The following is a 24,884-nucleotide window of genomic DNA, read 5'->3' as shown; positions in this document are numbered from 1 at the left end:
TTATTTGACACCATAGTAAATCAGTAGGGCCCCAGAATCATTAGTATAATTACTTACTGAAAAAATAAGATTCTGTCACGAAGCATGAAAGTATGAGAATTTTCACAGGAGTGTAGTATTTATTTCAAATTGCACAAAGCTGGTTCTGTGCTTTCCTCTACTTTTTCTAGCGTGCCGTTCTTTTTTTCCCTTCCATCTTTCCTTGCCTCACTTAATCTCCTTTTCCCTCTCATTTATCCTTGAGTCTGTGTGATTGTCTGTTTTGAAATGTCAGCAATCTTTCTCTTTAGTCATTTACACTCTGGGCCAGTTAAATATCCGGCCATTCACCTTTCTGTCTGTTCCGTCCTCACCCTCATCACCTTCACAGCAACGGGGTCTAAGCTGCCCAGAGAATGTGGGCTGACTCAGCACAGGCAGGAATCCTGATAAAATATGAGACCACAGCATCATTTATGAAGCTTCCCTCCAAAGTGAAAACATAACAGTTCCTGGAGACTAGCAAGGGCATGCTGGGTTTGGATGTGACAAATGATGGATAATAATGCCATCTTTCTTCAGGAAAACAAGGCTTCCTGAGCGTGTGGGGAGCAGCAGCAGTGGGCGGTGATCTCACTTCTAGGGGTGGGTTGGACAGGGACAGGGACAAGAGAGGCGACCAGCTCCCAGGCCAGCTACTGAGCCACACTGAGCACCATCAGGAAGGTAGCATAACACCTGCCTAAAACAGAGAAATCTCACCATGAGTCATCGGCATTTAATGCAGAATTAGCAGACCTGCCGTGACAGTGAAAGTCGCTCAGTCATGTCTGACTCTTTGTGACCCCCATGGAGTATACAGTCCATGGAATTCTTCAGGCCAGAATACTGGAGTGGGTAGCCTTTCCTTTCTCCAGGGGATCATCCTAACCCAGGTCTCCTGCATTGCAGGAGGATTCTTTACCAGCTGAGCCACAAGGGAAGCCCAAGAATACTGGAGTAGGTAGCCTTTCCCTTCTCCAGGGGATCATCCCAACAAAGGAGTAGAACTGGGGTCTCCTGCATTGCAGGAGGATTCTTTGCCAACTGAGCCATCCCACGGTGTAATGGTGAGCACTCTGGACCCCGAATCCAGCCGTGAAAGGCCAGCTCATAATAGTCCTTCAGAAGCAGAGACCAAGGAACCCAAGTGCAGACTGCTTGGGTGCAAGAGCCTAGGAGCCACCCGGAGCCCCTCTGCACGGAGGAGTCAAAGTCCCTCCTGCCCCTGTCCTCTTGCACAGACAGCTGCCACCTCCTCCCCCCCCCACCCCCCCCCCGCCTGGTTTTAAGAGCAGGCTGTGGGACAGAAACTGGATCTGCACCTTGGGGTGACAGCCTGTCCTTCACGGCACCAAGTACCTGGGCTGCACGGTTCCCTCAGGGGAAGCACCGTGTCCCCTGTGTCCCCATGCTGGCAACTGACTTTGCGAATGTTTTGGAAACTGAGACACTGGCATTTACAGTTGCATAAACTCTCTTTCAAAGGCATAGTTCAATCTGTCAAACTCTCATCAGACAAGAAACTGGATCTTGGAGCTCTGGACTTGTGCTACCATGGAAACCTCCAGAAATTTCAAGTTGGTGGCATCTCATTATCTCAGAATCCGTACCTGATGCTGAACAGAAGAAAAGCAACGTGAGAGCTGAAATACCCGTGGGTTGCGACTTTTAAGGGTCACCAACGTATTTGTGCATGTTATGTAATCACTATTGTTAAAGAAAACCGTATTATTCCAGGAAATTAGCTACAGCTCCTTAAAATTTACAAATTACACACTCAAATTTTTTCAAAATAGTTACAGAAAAAAAATTATTTAATACTCTGCCACACAGGAATTAGCATAATAGATTATAATGCTTTTGATAGCCATGACGTCAGTAAAGAATATTTTCTGTTGTGAAATACAGTTGGTATGAAAACCTGAACATTAGTTGGTAGGGGACGAAGCAGAAATGTTGAAAAGTTGAAACCTGGGTTTGCTAGCAGTGAGATGAAGTTGCCGAAATCCAAGGAACCTGGACCCTGAGGGGCGTGTGAGAGTCTCCAGTTGCGGGGTGGGTGGCATCCGGTCTGCTGTCTGAGTGTGGTCTTCCTTCCTGTATAATCTGCTCTGCGGCAACATCAGTGGGTCAGAAAGAGAGCCTCGCCTGCAGGGAAGGGACGGGCAGGTGCCTGGTGGAAACACAGCTCCAGCACCATGGACAGGGGACACGCTCTTCTCTAGACATGAAGCTGACCCCGGTCAGGGGGCAGGTCAGGAGCTGCGGCGGGGTGGAGGGTGTGGATGGTGATAAAGGGTTAAAGAGGAGGGTAAGGCTGAAGCCAGGTGCCCAGCGCTCCTTTTCTCAGGCTTCTGCCGGGCACAGGGCTGTCACCGCGGGATGCAACCAGGGAAGAGTCTGACCACACAGTGGCCAGGGCACACGCGCACGCACGCATGTGCACACACACACACATGTGCACACACACGCACACACATAATCGAGGATGGAGACTCGGCAGCATAACCCAGGCTGTGGGGTCCAGAAAGAGACCCTCCTCCAGCACGAGACAGCGGGTCAGGTTGCTCAGAACTGCCCGAGAGCTGCACTGGGGCTGGAGCTGGTCCCCTCTGGGGCGGGTCTTTGTTGACCTTTTGAACTGTGGTTTTCAAAAAAACTCCTGAGAGTCCGTTGGACTGCAAGGAGATCCAACCAGTCCGTCCTAAAGGAAATCAGTCTTGAATATTCATTGGAAGGACTGATGCTGAAGCTGAAGCTCCAATACTCTGGCCACCTGATGAGAAGAACTGACTCATTGGAAAAGACCCTGATGCTGGGAAAGATTGAGGGCAGGAGGAGAAGGGGACGACAGAAGACGAGATGGTTGCATGGCATCACCAACTTGATGGACGTGAGTTTGAGTAAACTCCAGGAGTTGGTGATGGACAGGGAGGCCTCGAGCGCTGCAGTCCATGGGGTCACCAAGAGTCAGACACGACTGAGCGACCGAACTGAACTGAACTTGATGACCTTTCAGGAATTCCTTGGGTTGGCCAACCTCGCACGAGAAGCTTGAGATCTGCCGCCGTGAAAGTATTTGCAGCACAGAAGGGAGCCAAGGCCACGAGGCGGCACACAGCTGGAAAAGGCTGTTGGGGGGAGCGGGTGTAAAACGAGGGACATGCAGCTCCTCTGTCACCGCCTGAAGCAGCTGGAAGACTTGCTTCCCAAAGGTGCTGGCCGCCCGGGCCGCTCTGGCATCTCCTGCACCCCCACTCCTTGGACGGTCACTCTCACATGGAGGGTGTTCTGCCAATTTGCACAGTTGTGCCAATGCACCCAGGGAGGTGCCCAGAGCTCAGTGACAGGCACAGATGGGGGCTGTTAACCAAGCCGGCAGGTACCAGGTGGTCCTGGCAAGGCCGCACCTGAGGGCCGTGCCCGGGGCCCGAGTGCTGGAGCTGGGGGGGCTCTTCTGCAGCGGCCGCCACGCGCGTCCGGCCTTCCGGGTATCTGGGCTCCAAGGGGACAGAGGGGCCACACTGATGGGGCTGCAGTTTCCTTCATTTGTGACCTTAGTATTATTACTATTTTTCCTCAGAATTTGACAGTGTGGGTTTCTCTTTTCTTCAACTAACTGCATTCATAGCACTAACTCTCAGGTCAAAAGTTGACACAGAATATTCTATGGTTTTAAAAGTAGTTTTTCCCGCAATGAAACAGGTAACACACCTGAATGTCAGACATGGGTAATACATCAGCTTGCTGTAACAAAGCGGCACAGGGTGGGTGTCTTAAACACCAGAACTTCATTGTCTCATACTGGAGGCCAGAGAGTGTGGTTAAGGCTTGGGGAGGGCTGGTTCCTGCCTTGGCGCTGCCCCCAGCCCCCAGCGATGGAGGTGATTCTTGGGCTTCCTGGGCTGTAGGTGCATCTGCCCGAGTCTGTCTTCACCTTCACAGCGTTCTCCTCCTGTGTGTGTGTGTCTGTGGCTGAGTTTCTCCTGTTTATACAGACACTAATCATGTGTGATCTGGGGCCCACCCTGCTCCAGTATGATCTTGTCTCAACTGTGTCTCCAACCACCATCTTTCCAAGTGAAGTCACATTCTAGGCACTGGGCTTAAGACATCAACCCACAGATTTTTAGTAAAGGTGATGCAACCCGCCAGCGTTGCAGTCAGTTGTAGCTGCCACTTTTCCTTCTTAGACTTGAGCCTCTTTTTAGCATAGTGTGTACCCAGAACTCAGATTTCCAAAGGTTAATTCTGTTGTCAGCAGCAGGCTCTGTGAACGTTGTGAAGATAAAGACGTGAATTCCACAGCGCCGCGCTCATGCGGACTTTAGTCCTATTTTGACAAGATCGCCGAGTTCTGATGAAACAGCAGGAAGTAACGTTTGGGGTCAATGTGATGGTGGTCTCTCTCTGTCCGCCTCTATGAGCTCATTCGCAACATTGATGCTTGTGAAATAGAGGGTCTGAGCCTATCTGTGCTTTAATCACGTGTGACACTTCCTGAAAGTGAAGGTGTCAGCCACTCAGTCGTGTCCGACTCTTTGTGACCCCGTGGACTGCAGCCCGCCAGGCTCCTCTGCCCATGGGATTCTCCAGGCAAGAATCCTGGAGTGGGGTGCCATGCCCTCCTCCAGGGGATCTTCCTGACCCAGGGATTGAACCCAGGTCTCCTGACAGTTCATATCTGTTCCTGTTTCAAGATTTTCTTCCTCTGAGGCTCTCTTACTTCTGTTACCATAGCAAAGCCCAAAACTTTTTTAGGAAGATGTTTATTGAGACCTCATATACTTTAAGTAATAGCTTTAAAAGCATCAAGACGACTTGGATGTGAAAAGAGTTCAACTATTTTATTTCATGGTCGAGTTTAAACACATCTGTTTAAGATGCTCGACGTCCCCGGGTTACTTCAACAGGAAGCTGCTGCTTCTCACCTCTGATGGGGTTAGGATTTTCACGAGGGCGGCCGGGGCTCTCATCCACTTCCAGATTCTTCTCTCCTCTGAGCCACGTAACACACGCTGAGCTCCAGGACCACGTACAGGTGCCTCCTGTGGGCCGGGCCGTGTTCTCAGGGCAGAGACGCAAGAGGTGAGCAAAACACGAGTCCTCGGCCTCTCGGGCCTCGGTCCTGCCACAGGGAGAGTCCTCGGCCTTGCGGGCCTCGGTTCTGCCGCAGGGAGAGTCCTTGGCCTCGCGGGCCTTGGTTCTGCTGCAGGGAGACAACGTGGAGCCAGAAGAGTCAGCCGTTGTTGTTTACTCACTCAGTCGTGTCTGACTCTCTGTGACCCCAGGGACCGTAGTCCGCCAGGCTCCTCTGTCCGTGGGATTTCCTAGGCAAGAATCCTGCAGTAGATTGCCATTTCCTTCTCCAGGGCATCTTCCCGACCCAGGGATTGAAACCATGTCTCCTGTATCTCCTGAATTGCTGGTGGGTTCTTTACTGCTGAAGCACCAGGGAAATCACTTGTCAATACAAGTCAGGTCGAATCACGCACAAGTACATGACATACGCAGAGAGTTTGCCCTGATGTGATGAGCAGAGTGGAGGAAAATGAACCAGGGGTGCAGCCGAGCACCAGGGGCGGGGGAGGCCCAGCAAGAAGTGCGCTGGAGGGGGTGGGACGGGCCCGCAGTGCAGACATGGGCACAGACCTGCCTGGACGGAGCTCCCAGGGCAGCGGTTGCCAGGCTCCTGGGCCTGGGCGTAAGCTGGGGCCCTGGGGCACAGGTCACGTGGGCGGGGAACTTCCATGGCAACAAGCCTCAGGGAGAGGAGGTGACCGAGCCCTGTTCTGGAAGGGCACCCGGGGGGCAGCCTGGGGGCCAGCACGGTGGGAGCGGGCTCCCAAAGCCCCTCTGAAGCAACCAGCCCAGAAGCTCCCGGGTTTGTAAAGCACCCGCTGTTTGCAGCCTTGTGTAGGCAATGCGGGCAAGGGAACAACAAAGTCACTCTGACCAGGACAGGGTCTTGTCCCGTGGGAGGAGGACACACACATGTTTGCACACCCCCCTGCAGGCACACACATGCACACGTGTACACACATCACATGCACACACGCACACACATGCACACATCACACACATGTGTGCACACAGACACTTAGACAAGGTCAACATTGCCAACCTGGATGAGCTACAAAACCATTATGTGAGATCTGATAAGGGGCCGCACAACCAGTGATTACATTTCTCACGTTTGTGAAAAGTACAAACATTGGAAGGTGAGGCACAGAGAAGGAAACCACGTTATGTTTTCCACTCTTGACGTAAAAGAGCATCCCAGCCACAACAAGCTGTCACCCCACAGTCACTCAAGTGGCTGTAACATGAAAGGACAGACCGTAACGAGGACGTGGAGGAATCCAAGCCCTGTGCGTTACGGTGACAGGGTAAAACTGCGCAGCCACTTTGGAAAGTGGTTTACGGTTCCTTAAAAAGTTCAGCCTCGAATCACTGCATGACCCAGAAATTCCACTTCTAAGCACATACCTAAGACAATAGAAAATTTATGTTCACACAAAAACTTGTACATGATTTTCATAACAGCATTATTCATAAGAGTTAAGCAGTGAGAACAACCCTAATGTCCATCAAGTATTAACAGACATCAAAATCGGTCTCTCCACAACCATACCAGTTAGCCATAAAAGGGAACTACGTTCTTATGTATCTGGTGCAGCACAGATGAAACTTGAAGATATTACGCTAAGTGAAAGGAACCAGATGTCAAAGACTACATGTTGCGTGGTACTATTTGTCTGGAATGATTCTATTTGTGTGAAATATCCAGACTAGAGGTCTGCTGGGGTCCGAATCAGTCTGCCGGGGCTGCCCTAACAAAAGAGCACAGTCGGGGCAGGCGCTTAGACGTTTATTTCCACACAGCTCTACAGGCTGGCTCTGCAAGGTCAGGCTGTGGGCAGGTTTGGTTTCTCCTGAGGCCTCTCTCCTTGGCTTGCAGACACTCGCCCACCCCGCATGTCCTCACGTGGACTTTCTCTGTGTACCTGCACTCCTGGGTCCCTCTGTGTCCAAATCTCCTCTTCTTATACGGGCAGCCATCAGGTTGGATCGTCTCACTTTAATGATGACCTTGTAAAGCCTCCATCTCCACATACAGTCACACTCTGAGGGGCCGAGGTCAGGACTCCAACATCAGGCACCTCTGTCCCCAGGATTCTCCAGGCGAGAACACTGGTATAGGTTGCCGTGCCCTCCCCCAGGGGATCTTCCTGACCCAGGGATCGAACCCCCATCTCTTACGTCTCCTGCATTGGCAAGCAGGTTCCTTAGCTCCAGAGCCACTTGAAGCTGACGGGCAGGCTCTTCCTCTGGGGCAGTGAAAACGGTCTGACGCTCATTCTGGTGATGGGCGCAGTACACTGAGAGACACTCAAGTGAACTCTTTAAGGGGGTGAGTTTCAGGACCTGTGAATTACATGCCTCAGTTAAAAAACAATCTTCTGCTAACCTCCAAAAGAGGCTAATGCAAGTGCCCAGTGGAAGAAACACATGAGAAATGAGGATGAAACGTAAGGAAGTGTTTCCTGTAGACGCAGGACCCCCGCGGACTGGTTTCCCAGTGCCTTTGAGTAGCCACCTGCTAAAGACTCCACGCTGTTGCCAGGCTCCGAATTCCAGGAAGGAGAAAATGCTGAGATGTAAAACAAAGGCTCGCGGTGGCTGAATTCCCCGGGCTGAGCCCTGGTGACTCACGCTTCTGCGGGCGGGTCCGGCCCGGAGCGGGCGCTGCTGTGCTGCGAAGACAGTCCCTCTGCAGCGTCCCCCGGCCTGGTCCTCTGAGCGTCTCGCGTCCACAGCTGCCTCGTGCAAAAGCCATCATCCCAGTTCCGCCCGCCCCCTGGGAGCCTGGGCGGGGGCTTTGCGGAGCCCCTTTCTGCTTGACGGAGCCCCGGGCCTTGGGGACGCAGGGCCGCCCACGGTGGCTGACGGCTGTCTCTGCCATCTGCCTGCTCATCCTTCAGCTGTGTGTTAGCACAAAGCGAACACCACAGCCTTCTCACAGCATTGTAGGGAACCACGTCTTGTGAAGTGCAGGAGAAAACAGGCTGAAAGGGGCCTTAGGGTAACAGGGATCTTCATCCACAGTTTGGTACGATTCTCCTCAAGTGCGCCTTAACAGGTCACGAATCTTGAAAGATCATGAGAAACGGCTAATGGAAAGAGCCCCTGCAACAGACATTTCATTCTGCTGAAGACAAAGGAAACACAGCTCGTCCTGCTGGAGGAGGCAGTAACTGCTTACGTCACAAGCCAACTCTGTGGCCTTTACTATCTCCCTATGTAACGCCCTCAGTTCCTGTGCGACACGGCCAGGCTGTTCTTGGTGGCAGAAAATATCCCTGTTGTGTGGATGCTAAAAGCCTATATTCTGGCAAAAGTAACACTTTTAAGAGTGTGAATTTGCAGTTTCTAACAAACCTTTCAGAAAAAGGTCATTTTACTGAGCTCGTGTGAGAAATTCACGCAGCTCGTGGTCACCCACAGTCACAAAAGAGAACATGAGCTGAAATCAGCCAATAATGTGGAAAATCCAAGGACCTCGCCTATTCTGAACTCTCCCTGCCGGAGTCAAGATTGGCTCCAGGTAGGGGTGGCGGCTCCTTGGTCCCTGGCGCCCTCTGCAGGAGGAAAGGGGAAGTGATGAGGGTCAGCAGGACGTCTGGATGGCGCCAGTGAGCGGGCGTGCTGACAAAATGAGCTATGAGTGCAGCTGCGGCCTGGGTAGCATCTGCGCGCGTGATTTAAGGCTCGAGGAATTTCATGTTGAGAAGCCTTCAACCAGAGAAGACATACAACACTTTCATAGGAAGACTTACCGACATAAAGAGACCAGTTCTCCCTGATTTTCAAAATATTTGTTGTTTGGTTGCTAATGGACTGCGGCACACCAGGCTCCTCTGTCCTCCACTATCTCCTGGAGCTTGCTCAAATTGACGTCCATTGACTCAGCAGCGCCATCCAACCATCTCATCCTCTGCCGTCCCCTTCTCCTCCTGCCTTCAATCTTTCCCAGCATCAGGGTCTTTTCCAATGAGTCAGTTCTTCGCATCAGGTGGCCAAAGTGTTGGAGCTTCAGCTTCAGTCCTTCCAATGAATATTCAGGGTTTATTTCCTGTAGGATGGACTGGTTTGATCTCCTTGCTGTCCAAGGGATTCTTAAAGAGTCTTGTCCAGCACCGCAATTCAAAATCATCTATTCTTTGGCATTCAGCCTTCTTTATGGTCCAACTTTCACATCCATACATGACTACTGGAAAAACAACAGCTCTGACTATATGGACCTTTGTCAGCAAAGAGATGTCTCTGCTTTTTAATATGCTGTCTAGGTTGGTCATACGTTTCCTTCCAAGGCACAAGTGTCTTTTAATTTCATGGCTGCAGTCACCATCTGCACTGATTTTGGAGCCCAGGAAAATAAAATTTTTCACTGCTTCTACTTTTTCCCCTTCTATTTGCAATGAGAAGATTGGACTGGATACTATGATATTAGTTTTTTGAATGTCAAGTTTTAAGCCAGCTTTTTCACTCTCCTCTTTCATAAAGAGGCTCTTCAGTTCCTCTTCACTTTCTGCCATAAATGCGGTGTCATCTGCAAACTATAGGTTGTTATCTCTCCCAGAATCTTGATTTTGGCTGTGATTCATCCAGTCCAGCATTTCTCATGATGTACTCTGCATATAAGTTAAATAAGCAGGGTGACAATATATAGCCTTGATGTACTCCTTTCCCAGTTTGGAACCAGTCTGTTGTTCCACGTCCAGTTCTAATTCTTACTTCCTGACCTGCATACAGATTTCTCAAAACGTAGGTCAGGTGGTCTGGTATTCCCATCTCTTTAAGAATTTTCCACAGTTTGTTGTGATTCACACAGTCAAAGGCTTTGGCGTAGTCAATGAAGCAGTTCAGTTCAGTTAAATCGCTCAGTTGTGTCCAACTTTGCGACCATATTGAGTGAAGCAGAAGTAGATTCTTTTCTGGAACTCTCTTGCTTTTTCTATGAGCCAACAAATGTTGGCAATTTGATCTCTGGTTCCTTCCTCTGCCTTTTCTAAATCCATCTTGAACATCTGGAATTTCATGGTTCATGCCTGGCTTGAAGGATTTTGAGCATTACCTTGCTAGCATGTGAGATGAGTGCAATTGTGCGGTAGTTTGAACATTTTTGGCCTTTCTTTGGGATTGAAATAAAATCTGACCTTTTTCAATTCTGTGGCCACTGTTGTGTTTTCCAAATTTGCTGGCATATTGAATGTAGCACTTTAACAGCACCATCTTTTAGGATTTGAAATAGCTCAACTGGAATTCCGTCACTTCCACTAGCTTTGTTCGTAGTGATGCTTCCTAAGGCCCATTTGACTTCGCATTTCAGGATGTCTGGCTCTATGTGAGTGATCACACCATTGTGGTTTCTGGATCACGAAGTTCTTTTTTGTATAGTTCTGTGTATTCTTGCCACCTTTTCTTAATATCTTCTGCTTCTGTTAGGTCCATACCATTTCTGTCCTTTATTGAGCCCAACTTTGCATGAAATGTTCCCTTGGTATCTCTAATTTTCTTGAAGAGATCTCTAGTCTTTCCCATTGTATTGTTTCCAAATAAAGGCTATCAATTTTCTCCCTGGAGATAGATAAATTGATTATAAAGTTTACATGAAAAATAAATAAGTAGAATTTATAAGAATCAATAAGAAATGATAAGAATCAATAAGAAAATCTTGACAAAGAAGAATTTAGGTTGGGGGAAGAGGCTATCCCTTCTAGGCATTACAACATGTGATAAAGTGTCTATAATTACAGCAAGGTAGTATTAGCACATCACTGAAACAGAACAGAAAATCAAGGAGTCAGCCCAAGAGCAGATGGAAATTTAGGGTGATAAGTGCATCCTCTTAGACCTTACTGGGAGAAACAATGGGCTTTTTACTGAATGACGTGGAGAATCGTGGACCGCCTCTGGGAAAATGTAAATTAGATCCATACCCTGTGCTGTCCCTGGGCTCATCCCAGAGGTTCAGAGATCTGTGAGCCAAACGCAAAACCACCAGTTTCTGAAGAGGGGGTCGGTGGTGTGCCACGTTACCCTGGACCTCCACGTGTGAGGTGCTGACTTCTGGGGCTGTTCCTACCGAGGAACCCACGTGCTGTTCCCACCGCCACGAGCTGTGGGCCTGGGAGTCCGTCACAGGAGCCACCTGCGTGGACTCTGCACGTGTCCATTTGCTGGGGCCCAGGCTGTGGGTCCACACGGCGGTCCACGGCACTGGGCGTCCAGCATCCTAACTCTTCAGAGAGGAAGGGCCTTCACTGAGGTGAACTTCCTCAGAGGCGAGAGGATTAAACAGGACGTATATGCTGAAAACTACAATTCTAAAAGACACCTGCACCCCGGTGTTCATCACAGCACTATTTACGATAGCCAGGACACGGAAGCAACTTAGAAATCCATCAACAGATGAATGGATAAAGAAGCTGTGGCACATATATACAACGGAATATTACTCAACCGTAAAAAGAACGAATTTGAGTTAGTTCTAATGAGGTGGATGAATCTAGAGCCTATTATACAGAGTGAAGTAAGTCAGAAAGAGACAGAGTATATTAATGCATATGCATGGAATTAAAAGACGCTTGCTCCTTGGAAGAAAAGCTATGACCAACCTGGACAGCATATTAAAAAGCAGACACCTTACCTTGCCAACAAAGGTCCATCTAGTCAAGGCTATGGTTTTTCTAGTAGTCATGTATGGATGTGAGAGTTGGACTATGAAGAAAGCTGAGCGCAGAAGAATTAATGCTTTTGAACTGTGGTGCTGGAGAAGACTCTTAAGACTCCCTTGGACTGCAAGATCAAACCAGTCCATCCTAAAGGAAATAAGTCCTGGATATTCATTGGAAGGACTGATTCTGAAGCTGAAGCTCCAAAACTTTGGCCAGCTAATGGGAGGAACTGACTCATTGGAAAAGACCCTGATGCTGGGAAACACTGAAGGTGGAAGGAGAAGGGGACGGCAGAGGATGAGATGGTTGGATGGCATCACTGACTCGATGGACGTGAGTTTGAGTAGTCTCCAGGAGTTGGTGACAGACAAGAAGCCTGGTGAGCTGCAGTCCATGGGGTCGAGGAGAGTCTGATGTGACTTAGTGATTGAACTTTAACTGTATGGAATTTATTTAGAAAAACGGTACGGATGAACCTATTTAGGGACGGAGTGGAGACACAGATGTAGAGAATGCACTGTGGACACAGCGGGGGTGGGAGAGAGTGGGATGAATGGAGAAAGCAGCAACCTCGTACATCCACGGAGAAGGCAACGGCATCCCACTCCAGTGCTCTTGCCTGGACAATCCCATGCACGGAGGAGCCTGGAAGGCTGCAGTCCACGGCATCGAGAAGACTCAGACATGACTGAGCGACTTCACTTTCACTTTTCACTTTCATGCATTGGAGAAGGAAATGGCAACCCACTCCAGTGTTCTTGCCTGGAGAATCCCAGGGACGGGGGAGCCTGGTGGGCTGCCGTCTATGGGGTTGCAGAGTCGGACAAGACTAAAGCAACTTAGCAGCAGCAGCAGCAGCAGCAGTGGTACATACATGACCTGTGTATAATAGATCGCTGGCGGGCAGCTGCTGTATATTAATAGTGCAAGAAGCCAAGCCTGCCACTCTGTGGTGACTGTGAGGGAATGGGGCGGGGAGAGAGGAGGGAGGCTCGAGAGCCAGGGGACATATGTGTAACGAAGGCTGACTCACATTGCCGTATGGAAGGCACCAACACAGCACTGGAAAAATTAAAAACCAGAAGAGGCAAAAGCAGCAAGAATTTAAAGTGCAGTTACACCCTGGCTTCGATAACAGTGATGCTCGAGACAGGCAAGGTCTTGTGTGAGACAGCTCTGCTCTTCCGGGCGGGAGCGCTCCGGAGCGCGGTGGACGCCAGCCCACCGACCTCAGGAAACCTGTCTCCGTGTTGGAAAGGGAGCGTCTCCCCTGGTCCTGCCTCCTGCTTGCCCTGAGCAGCGGGTGATGGGGCCGCCCGTCCCCCACTGCTTTCCTCCCGCCTGCTCCCCGGGCCCAAACGTGTCCTTTTTCCAGGTTAGGTCAGGGAGATACCTGTGATTCTCAAAGAGGACCCTAAGTTACTCCTGGCAGTAGGTTATGTCCTGCATCATATCCTTCTTTTTTGGACTACTCGATTATAAAATAGCAAGACTGATGTTTCTGCCTGCTTATGGGTACCAGCCCCGTTTCTTTGTACTTAAAGCTTGTCATGTAGAACTTTTCTGAACTGAAGAATCATCTACGGTGTAAACTAAAAGGATAAGGACGTATTTCATTTTTTAAAAAAATCATAAAGTAATCAACTTTAGTTCTTAGTTCAGTTGCTCAGTCGTGTCCGACTCTTTGTGACCCCATGAATCACAGCACGCCAGGCATCCCTGTCCATCACCAACTCCCGGAGTTCATCCAGACTCACGGCCATCGAGTCAGTGATGCCATCCAGACATCTCATGCTCTGTCGTCCCTTTCTCCTCCTGCCCCAAATCTCTCCCAGCATCAGAGTCTTTTCCAGTGAGTCAACTCTTCACATGAGGTGGCCAAAGTACTGGAGTTTCAGCTTTAGCATCATTCCTTCCAAAGAAATCCCAGGGCTGATCTCCTTCAGAATGGACTGGTTGGATCTCCTTGCAGTCCAAGGGACTCTCAAGAGTCTTCTCCAACACCACAGTTCAAAAGCATCAATTCTTTACCGCTCAGCCTTCTTCACAGTCCAACTCTCACATCCATACATGACCACTGGAAAAACCATACCCTTGACTAAACGGACCTTTGTTGGCAAAGTAATGTCTCTGCTTTTGAATATCCTATCTAGGTTGGTCATAACTTTCCTTCCAAGGAGTAAGCGTCTTTTAATTTCATGGCTGCAGTCACCATCGGCAGTGATTTTGGAGCCCAGAAAAATAAAGTCTGACACTGTTTCCACTGTTTCCCCATCTATTTCCCATGAAGTGATGGGACCAGATGCCATGATCTTAGTTTTCTGAATGTTGAGCTTTAAGCCAACTTTTTCACTCTCCACTTTCACTTTCATCAAGAGGCTTTTTAGTTCCTCTTCACTTTCTGCCATAAGGGTGGTGTCATCTGCATAGCTGAGGTTATTGATATTTCTCCCGGCAATCTTGATTCCAGCTTGTGTTTCTTCCAGTCCAGTGTTTCTCATGATGTACTCTGCATACAAGTTAAATAAGCAGGGTGACAATATGCAGCCTTGACATACTCCTTTTCCTATTTGGAACCAGTCTGTTGTTCAATGTCCAGTTCTAACTGTTGCTTCCTGACCTGCATACAGATTTCTCAAGAGGCAGGTCAGGTGGTCTGGTATTCCCATCTCTTTCAGAATTTTCCACAGTTGATTGTGATCCACACAGTCAAAGGCTTTGGCATAGTCAATAAAGCAGAAATAGATGTTTTTCTGGAACTCTCTTGCTTTTTCCATGATCCAGTGAATGTTGGCAATTTGATCTCTGGTTCCTCTGCCTTTTCTAAAACCAGCTTGAACATCAGGAAGTTCACGGTTCACGTATTGCTGAAGCGTGTTGTGGAGAATTTTGAGCATTACTTTACTAGCATGTGAGATGAGTGCAATTGTGCGGTAGTTTGAGCATTCTTTGGCATTGCCTTTCTTTGGGATTGGAATGAAAACTGACCTTTTCCAGTCCCGTGGCCACTGCTGAGTTTTCCAAATTTGCTGGCATACAGAGTGCAGCACTTTCACAGCATCATCTTTCAGGATTTGAAATAGCTCAAACGGAATTCCATCACCTCCACTAGCTTTGTTCGTAGTGATGCTTTCTAAGGCCCACTTGACTTCACATTCCAGGGTGTCTGGCTCTAGGTGAGTGATCACACCATCGTGATTACCTGGGTCGTGAGGATCTTTACTGATGTGTAATTTGCACACAGCAAACGTCCACCCGTCTCAAGTACGCTCGTGGATGTGGATGACTGTTGATGAATGTGAGACTCTGTGAGCCTTCACCCCACCATCTCCCCGGTGAGTCCCCGGTGCTGTGGGCCTTGTTTGAATGATCAGTTCCTCATTCTGTATCGGGATGTTTCTTTCAGTACGACCTTGAGCTGCTCAAGGACAAGCACAGACCAAGGGATGCTCTCTGGACGAAGATGCTCCAAGAGAAAATGAATACGCAGCAGAGGCAGAGGAAGACCCCCAGCCTCGGCTCTCAGCGGGACCTGGAGAGCCAGCGGAGAGAGGTACCTGGTGGTCTGTCGCGTTTGCAGGACGGACCCACGTGCTGCCATTATTGAGCTTGGGGACGCGCCCTTCAGGCCTCAGGTTCGCAGCAGGTGCCTGGTCTTACTTCACCTCCTCTCGATCACACGCAAGCCCTTCCCGTCACGTCTTATCCAGACCATTTCCCAGGGGAGAGCTGGGCTGGAAGAGGTCAGGGAGCTGCCCCCAGGCGCAGCTGGGCAGTGGCAGAGCCGGGGTGTGCCCCAGGCCTCTGGCTACTCCTCACTGCCCTCGGCAAGATGTGCTCTCACCAGCTTTCCCCCCACCCACGACCCTTGCTGCCCGTTCCCCCACAGTCCGGGCCCACAGTCCAGGCCGGTTTTGAGCAGAGCTTGCCCAGGACTGGCTCCTTCCTATCTCTATCTCTGAATTCCTCCTCTGAGTTGCCGTCTCAAGCCTCTCCAGAGAGGCTGCCCGAACATCTCAGACACGTTTCATATGCCTTCCCGACTCCAAGTTTCTTCCCAGTCGACGGCCTGCCTGACTGCAGGGGTCCTGGTCCTTCCCACCATCCCACCCTGTTCAGGAAGACTTCATCTGCTCTCAGCAGCTCCCAAACAACCTTCTCCCACACCCTTTATAATAATCCAACACAGTTCCTTTTTATTTTTTAGTCAGTTCAGTTCAGATGCTCAGTCCTGTCTGACTCTCTGCAACCCCATGGACTGCAGCACGCCAGGCCTCCCTGTCCTTCACTGTCTTCCAGAGCCTGCTCAAATTCATGTCCATTAAGTCGGTGATGCCATCCAACCATCTCATCCTCTGTCATCCCCTTCTCCTCCCACCTTCAATCTTTCCCAGCATTAGGGTCTTTTCCAATGAGTCAGTTCATTGCATCAGGTGGCCAAAGTATTGGAGTTTCAGCTTTAGCATCAGTCCTTCCAAAGAACAGCCAGGACTGATTTCCTTAGGATCTCCTTGCAGTCCAAGGGACTCTCAAGAGTCTTCTCCAACACCACAGTTCAAAAGCATCAATCCTTCTGCGCTCAGCTTTATGGTCCAACTCTCACATCCATACATGACTACTGGAAAAACTGTAGTCTTGACTAGATGGACTTTTGTTGGCAAAGTAATGTCTCTGCTTTTTAACACGCTGTCTAGGTTGGTCATAGCTTTTCTTCCAAAGAGCAAACGTCTTTTAATTTCATGGCTGCAGTCACCATCTGCAGTGATTTTGGAGCCCAAGAAAATAAAGTCTGTCACTGTTTCCATTGTTTCCCCATCTATTTGCCATGAAGCAATGGGATCGAATGCCATGATCTTGGTTTTTTGAATGTTGAGTTTTAAGCCAGCTTTTTCACTCTCCTCTTTCACCTTCATCAAGAGGCTCTTTAGTTCCTCTTCACTGTCTGCCGTAAGGGTGGTGTCACCTGCGTATCTGAGGTGGTTGGTATTTCTCCTGGTATCTTGAGCTGCACCAGGTCCTACTTGCAGCACACGGGGGCTTCTATCTTCGATGCAGCGGGCGCCATGTTTCAGTTGCAGCATGGGAGCCCTCGGCTGTGTCACGTGGGATCTAGTTCCCTGACCAGGGATCGAACCTGGGCCCCTCCATTGGGAGTGCAGAGTCTTAGCCACTGGACCACCAGGGATGTCCCCCACAAAGCTGCTTCTGAAGTTTGCTGGCTTCGTGCCTCAGGCTGATCACCAGAGCCCCCAAGCCCTGAGTTCCAGGATCTGGGACCTTCCCCGAAGTACGTGGTCAGTGCAGCTTGTGCCTCCAAAACATTTACTTTGTGCCAATGAGAGACAAAAAAAAAAAAAAAACTAAAAAGATTAAAGAAAAATAGATTTGATGGTAAGATGGGAGAGGATACAGGCTGTGAAAAAAATGGAGGGCAGGTTAAAGGATATCTGGGGTGCTGGGGAGGGCGGCCTGCGGGCCTCTGGGTGCGACCACCTTGGAGAAGAGCAGGTGCCAAGGCCCTGGGGTGTGTGTGGTGAGCAGGGCACAGTGAGGACCCCTGGGTGCTGGGAGAGTGGGGACGCGGGGGGCTCAGGGGCGGGGCGGGGGTCCTGAGCCTATGAGCCAGAAGAGAGCGGGATGTGGGGGGCAGGGGCACGGGGGTCCCGCGCCTACGGGCCAGAAGAGAGCGGGGACACGGGGAGGGGCAGGGACGCGGCGGGCAGGGGCAGGGCTGGGGTCCCGGGCCTACGGGCCAGAAGGACCGTGGCTTTTACTTGGGGTCCGAGGAGGCGCCACCACAGGGTTTTAGCAGAGAGTGGCCTCGACCGAGAGCAAGCTCACAGGTGGTTCTCAAACTTTGGAATCCAGCTAATGCTGCCACATGTCTGCCGCTTGCTGTTAGGGCGTCCTCAGGGGTGTCTGTGTTGCGGTTCCCTGGAACGCAGCACACCGAGGGCTGGAGTGTGTCTGGAACGCCCTCAGCTCCTAACACAAGGTGGTGTTTTTACATTTTGCTCACACCACTCAGCCTGCGGGATCTTAGTTCCCCAAGCTGGGGCTGAACCCAGTGGAAAGTGTGGAGTCCTAACCACTGGACCCCACGCAGGTCCCTGGGGCACCTTTGTGAGGCTGTGGAGACACCACATCTTTTGGGGGTCCAGCGGGCGCCCCAGGCCACACAGCTCCCATTTATAAGCGGTCCGGGCCGGTGGGTGCTGGCACCCAGACCCAGGCTCCGGCAGGCCTCGGAGGAGGAAGAGGACCCACAGAAGAGCAGTGCGCCCTCAGTGAGGGGAGACTCGGGTCCCCTAGGAAAAGGTGCTGAAGGCCTCCCGCAGGGACTGGAAACAGGGCCTGGGAGCACGTGAGTAGTCAGGGTGGGCCGTCCTGGTGGGGGGCCTAGGCCAGGAGAAACCGTGTCCTAAGAAAAGGGGACCCTGGACACGGGTGTGGGGGGTGGGAAGGTGCTGTGAGCTCGGGGCAGAGACCGGGACGCGCCTCCCGCGGCCCCCAAGACGTCCGCAGCCCCGAGGGCCGGATGGATCCCCCTCAGTGAATCCCCCTCGGCCCTGGGGTCAGACTTCCGGGGTCCACACCGGCCAGAGGAGCCGCGTCCCTGGTTCTCCGCCAGGTCTGTGCCGCCCCGGGTGCAGGCTCTCTCTAGCGGATGTGGGCGGCCTCCTCGGGGGTCTGTGTGCGTTTGCTGGGGAATCACACAAAACCTCGGACCCCCACCCCGGCAACCTCGTACACAAACCGCCCAGCTCTGCACCGTATGCGGAACGCTGTCCCCGGGGTCGCCTCCCCCCCCGGCCCCCGGCCCGCCCCGTCCCTGCACAATGGGGGCCCCTCCTGCCCGGCCTCCATCCACCTGGTGCCACCGCGGTCCCGTCGCTGCCCCATGGCCACGCTCAGCCTGGCCCGGGCACTGTCCGCCCCGTCAGGCCCACTCGGTGACCCTGGAGCGCCCGGAGGGCCATTGTCTAGGACCTTAGCCCAGACGGAGCCCATTCCGTGCTCACCCCGCCCCCGGTGCCCTCACCCCCCCTCGCTGTGCCCGCCCCCCACCCTCCCCGCACCCCGAGTTGCACAGATCATCGCCCAGTCTATCTCCCCGTTGGTTCCATGGGAGGGAAGCCTTTGTCTGTGTGCTTCGCCTTGATCCCCAGTGTCTCCCAAAAGCCCCGAACAGGGTCTGCCACGGAGGGGGCATTTAAGCCGTGTCTTCAGAGGAATTGAGCAGCTGCACGACTAGAAAGCACTTAGTGTTTGAGGGCTTCCCTGGTGGCACAGACCTAAAGCATCTGCCTACAATGCTGGAGACCCAGGTTCTATCTCTGGGTTGGGAAGATCCCCTGGACGAAGAAATGGCAACCCACTCCAGTACTCTTGCCTGGAAAATCCCATGGATGGAGGAGCCTGGTGGGCTACAGTAAAGAGTCAGACACGACTGGATGGAGGAGCCTGGTAGGCTACAGTGAAGAGTCAGACACGACTGAGCAACTTCACTTTTCACTTTCAGTGTTTCTCTGAAGTGTGCTTATAGCTGATGGGACAGCATTGGCTGAGGTTGAACGACTTCTCTGTATGTACCAGTAAGCAGTCTGTGCAAAGACAAAGGCTGGACCTGGAAATTGTGGGCTTCCTCCACCTCTGGCCCCTGCCCTACCCCCACCTCGGCCCAGAGGCTTCACCCTGTGGAGCTTTCTAGGCGTCCCTCTGGCCCCTGCAAGGAGATCCAACCAGTCCATCCTAAAGAAGGTCAGTCCTGGATATTCATTGGAAGGACTGATGCTGAAGCGGAAACTCCAATACATTGGAAAAGATCCTGATGCTGGGAAAGACTGAGGGCAGGAGGAGAAGGGGATGACAGAGGATGAGATGGCTGGATGGCATCACTGACTCAATGGACATGAGTTTGAGTCAACTCCGAGAGTTGGTGATGGACAGGGAGGCCTGGCGTGTTGTGGTCCATGGGATCTCAAAGAGTCGGACACGACTGAGCGACTGAACTGAACAGAACTGACTGAACTGGCCCCTGCTTGCAAGAGCATAAGACTGTCCTCATCCCACTGCAGAGGAAGCTCCATGCTGCATCCCCCTTTCACCATTTCATCAAATGGATGCTGACAGCAGTGAGCCTCCGAGCCTGGGCCTGGGGGTGGGGGGGTGGGGGAGCAACACCCTGGGGAAGCAGAGCCCCAAGGCCCCCCAGACCTGCTGAGTCAGCGCCTGGAGGGGTGCTTGAGGGGGGGCGCTGGGGGCCGCACACTGTGGGCCGAAGCTCCAGGTGACTCTGGGGGGCCCTCGCTGCCGGTGAGCAGAGCTGAGTAAACAGTAGCACCTGAGGACTTTGAAGAGGATGCTCACAGCTCCAGAGAGGGCCTTGAAGTGGAGACTGAAAAAGCGCTTTGCTCTCCGCCCAACTGGAGGTCAGACCTGGATCCATTCCCAAGCACAGGGGTCCCCCACCTCCCCCAACACCGCCACCCACCCACCCCCCCCACCGCGACGGGGCACCTTGATGGAATTAAAAAAATACACCCAAGCCCTTTCTGTTGACAATACTTTGTGCCAAATACCACTGTCCTCGCGGGAGGCTCATTTGCATTCTATTAATATGTGCATAAAATGTTGTCTGGTCTGAGCCCAAATACACAGACTGGGGAATCAAAGGGAACCTCTTCCCACCTTTTGCCGGCTTCCTCCCGAACAGTTATTTGTTCTAAAACAACTTCCTCAGCGAATTTCCTTTCTAAAGGAAACTCCTCTCCATTTTAAAGGAAAATTACCCCTTATTCCCCGCTCCTTAACCGATTTCTGACAGGGGGCCCTAATGAGGGTGGGAGATTGCAGCTGGCATTTTTCCTGCCCTCCTTTTTAAAGCTGTGGGTGAGGCTCTTGAGAAAATATTCCGAGGAAATTTAGTGACTACAAAGGACTTGCCTTCTGTGTGGAATTTATACGAACACCTAACTAATGCTTTTATTTTGGGGCGGGGCAAACAATTACTGAGGTGCCATAGACTTTGAACCAGGTCCTATGAGGGAATTATAAAAAGAGATCTAGTTTATAGACATTAAAGAATAGGTTTCCTGCTCAAAATAGCATGCCGTCGCTAAAGTAGATTAAAAATGGTACAGAGAGTAAAAATAGGGGAAAAAACCAGTTTTTAATGAAACGTTTAAAAATATTTAATAATGTTCAGCAAATACTCTTGGTAAATTTTGCATGCTTCGAAGAAGTTAAAATAGGCTTTTTGGGGGGACAAAAACTTTCTGTCTCTGAGACTGAATTCATTGAAGATCTTAAGGGCTTTAGTGGACTTATTTAGTTATCTCATTTTCCTTATAACCAAGGATGTGAAACTCTTGAAGTTTGAACAGTTGCAGAGTTAAATGGAGCTTGGAAACCCTCTGGTCCACTTTCCTGGTGGGAGAGACCCTGAGGGGCCGGGGCAGCCTCCCTCCCCGGGCTCTGTCCTGGCTCGGTGTCTGTCTGATCCAGATGCTTCAGACGTCTTTCTGTTTCCACTACTATATTTAACCAATTTTAATCAACTCTTCTGGTTTCCCTTGTGGCTCAGCTGGTAAAGAATCTGCCTGCAATTCGGGAGACCTGGGTTCGATCCCTGGGTTGGGAAGATCCCCTGGAGAAGGGAACGGCTCCCCACTCCGGTACTCTGGCCTGGAGAATTCCATGGACTGTAGAGTCCATGAGCTCACAAAGAGTCACGAGTGAGCCAGTTTCACTTTCACTTTTCGGGTTAGAAGTGAATGCAATGTACATTATTTACCTGCAGTTCACCAGGATTTGAGAGACACGGTGCTGCCCAGCTTGGCATCAGTTGCACAAAGGCTCAACCCCATGAAAGTGCCTGCACTTATTCATAAAACAGGCCCTTGGACTCTGGAAGTCTGTGTTAGCTGGACTCTGGAGGGCGGATCTGAATGGCAGTGCTCCGAGTTCTAGGCCTTTGGTCCTGCTTCCCTGCTTTGTAAGTGGGACGACGTGTGGGGGCAGGCCTGGAGGGGGGACTGGATGGTGTCTGGGCTCACTCGCCCCGCTTTCAGACGCTGTCTTCTCGTGGGTTACGACCTGGTAGCACGATTTTCCTTAGGTCATATCATGCTTCCCCGGTTTTCATGGACTTTCCTCAGGCCCAGGAACTAAGAACTTCAGTCTCTGAAGGGCAAAAAGTCTGCTCTAAGACAGGTTTTTATAACTGACTTTTGAGAGATTGGACAGATTTTATACAGTTCTGTTTGTAAGAAACATGGAGTGAGTTTCCAACTTAGAAAACGACTCCCCATGGCCTCGTGTGTGTATTTAAGATGTGATTTCTATCTTACCTCAAATGTCCATCCTGTGGCTCTTTGGCACAAGGACTCACATCTGCAACACAAAGCTAATTGAGAGGGATGTGGTATCCTGTGGCTTTCCCAGGCGGCTCAGCTGGTAAAGAACCTGCCTGCAATGCAGGAGATGGAAGAGACGTGGGTTCGATCCTGACTAAGGGTTGAACTTGCTTGCCCTGTATTGGAAGACAAAGCCTTAAGCGCTGGACCGCCAGGGAAGTCCCCTAAGTGGCTAAACCCGAACTTACTTTTACTTTTCCACAGCTTCCATCTTCCCCTTCATTGGAAGGGTCTGGACTCCCACATTCAACTGAATTAATAGATACTGACGTCAGGCAGGCTGTTGCAGTAGAATCAGCAGGAACCAGGCTGCACCTAACCATCCGACCTCCCCACCCTCCCCCAGCACCCTGACCTGTAGATTCTCTTACCGTGTTTCAAGAGGCGTCTGCAGGGAGGGGTTTCCCGGGCGCCACCAGCTTCGCCGGGGAAATTCAGTGCCCATTTTTTTCATGTAGCTGCGAGCACAGGTGCCTCTAGTTTGCCGTGAGCACAGCGTCTGGCGTGGCATTTGCTGTGGAGCACGTCCTGAAGGAAAGAGCTGGACAAGTGCAGGGCAAGACATCTTAGGGTGAGCTGGCCATAGGCGCCAGCCCACCGGTCACTCCACACACGACGTGGCATGGCCAGGGCTTTGAAGCCCCATTTACCCCACGTGGGGTAGAAAATCCTATTTAATTGTTCAAATGAACGTACTCATGATTTTTGGGCTTCCCTGATGGCTTAGTAAAGTATCTGTCTGCAATGCAGGAGACACAGGAGATGTGAGTTCTATCCCTAGGTTAGGAAGAGCCTCTGGAAAAAGAAATGGCAACCCACTCCAGTATTCTTGCCTGGGAAATCCCATGGACAGAGGAACCTGGCGGACTGCAGTTCACAGGGCCACAAAGAGTCAGACACGACTGAGCAAGCAAGCACACACACACATTCACGATTTGGACCGACAGATTTGTCCTTTCATAATAGATGAAACAAAGAATGGCTGACCCGTGAAATGAACGCTTGGTAGTTATTAAAATGAAATATTTTAAAACCAGTGCATATACTGACCATTTATTTATAAATTAATAGATACTTGTGTAATATCTTTTGAAACATTGAACTTTAATCCTTAAAAAAGAAAAAGATACCGGGCTTCCCCGGTGCCTCAGGGGTAAAGAATCTGCAAGCCAGAGCAATGCAGGAGCCGCAGGAGACCTGGGTTCAGTCCCTGGGTCAGGAAGATCCCCTGCAGGAGGGCACGGCAACCCACTCCAGTATTCTTGCCTGGAGAATCCCATGGACAGAGGAGCCTGGTGGGCTGCAGTCCATGGGGCCACAGAGAGTCAGACACGACTGAGTGACTGGGTCACGCCCACATGCCCCAGCCCAGTTCCACAGAAGAGGAAGTTTCCCAGTTTCCCGGTCCCAATTCCCAGAAAAGAAGAACATGCTATACACTTGCCCTCCCAGAGGGTCAGTGCTTACCAAGATAAAATTGTTCACTTAAATAATTTTAATATAATAAATGTGAATAATTTAGTAGGAACTGAGATTTATGGGAAAGTGCTAGCATTTGGCAGATTCTGATGGGGTAGAAAGATCAAATTCATTATTTTCAGCAGTGTTCAGGTGGGCATTGTTCTATTAATTGTACATGGAGACATTAATAGAGAAAATCAATAAAAATATACATATCAGTTCAATTCAGTCACTCAGTCGTGTCCGACTCTTTGCGACCCCATGAATTGCAGCATGCCAGGCCTCCCTGTCCATCACCAACTCCCGGAGTTCACCCAAACTCATGTCCATCGAGTCGGTGATGCCATCCAGCCATCTCATCCTCTGTCATCCCCTTCTCCTCCTGCCCCCAATCCCTCCCAGCATCAGAGTCTTTTCCAATGAGTCATCTCTTCACATGAGGTGGCCAAAGTATTGGAGTTTCAGCTTTAGCATCATTTCTTCCAAAGAAATCCCAGGGTTGATCTCCTTCAGAATGGACTGGTTGGATCTCCTTGCAGTCCAAGGGACTCTCAAGAGTCTTCTCCAACACCACAGTTCAAAAGCATCAATTCTTCTGTGCTCAGCTTTCTTCACAGTCCAACTCTCACATCCATACATGACTACTGGAAAAAACAGCCTTGACTAGACGGACCTTTGTTGGCAAAGTAATGTCTCTGCTTTTGAATATCCTATCTAGGTTGGTCATAACTTTCCTTCCAAGGAGTAAGCATCTTTTAATTTCATGGCTGCAATCACCATCTGCAGTGTGATTTTGGAGCCCAGAAAAATAAAGTCTGACACTGTTTCCACTGTTTCCCCATCTATTTCCCATGAAGTGATGAGACCGGATGCCATGATCTTCGTTTTCTGAATGTTGAGCTTTAAGCCAACTTTTTCACTCTCCACTTTCACTTTCATCAAGAGACTTTTTAGTTCCTCTTCACTTTCTGCCATAAGGGTGGTTTCATCTGCATATCTGAGGTTATTGATATTTCTCCCAGCAATCTTGATTCCAGCTTGTGCTTCTTCCAGCCCAGCGTTTCTCATGATGCACTCTGCATATCAGTAGTGGGAAAAAAAGTATTATAAGTATATTATTTCTGGTAGCAGAAATAATTGGTTTTCAAAATAGCAGAAAATTCTGTTTCTTTTTGCTACTTTGCATACATTATTAGGTGCATACAATTGTTGGTTTTACACAACACTGAAGTAACTGATTTTT

General features: G+C 50.5%; 1 protein-coding gene and 1 non-coding gene across 2 annotated transcripts in view; one reads left to right on the top strand and one right to left on the bottom strand.

The window, feature by feature from the left end:
* The window catches only part of LOC138989157 (uncharacterized), a 103,383-nt gene that overhangs the window by 7,131 nt on the left and 71,368 nt on the right, over positions 1–24,884 (top strand). Inside the window, exon 4 of the mRNA XM_070376463.1 lies at positions 15,169–15,315. Within this exon, the coding sequence (XP_070232564.1) occupies positions 15,169–15,315 (147 nt within the window). The remainder of the gene's footprint in view (positions 1–15,168; positions 15,316–24,884) is intronic.
* TRNAG-CCC (transfer RNA glycine (anticodon CCC)) lies at positions 16,876–16,947 on the bottom strand. The gene has a single exon. It is a non-coding gene; the product is annotated as a tRNA-Gly (tRNA).

The sequence above is a fragment of the Bos mutus genome, chromosome 9, assembly GCF_027580195.1.
Source record: "Bos mutus isolate GX-2022 chromosome 9, NWIPB_WYAK_1.1, whole genome shotgun sequence".
Classification (NCBI taxonomy): domain Eukaryota; kingdom Metazoa; phylum Chordata; class Mammalia; order Artiodactyla; family Bovidae; genus Bos; species Bos mutus.
This window is presented reverse-complemented; position numbering and strand designations above follow the sequence as displayed.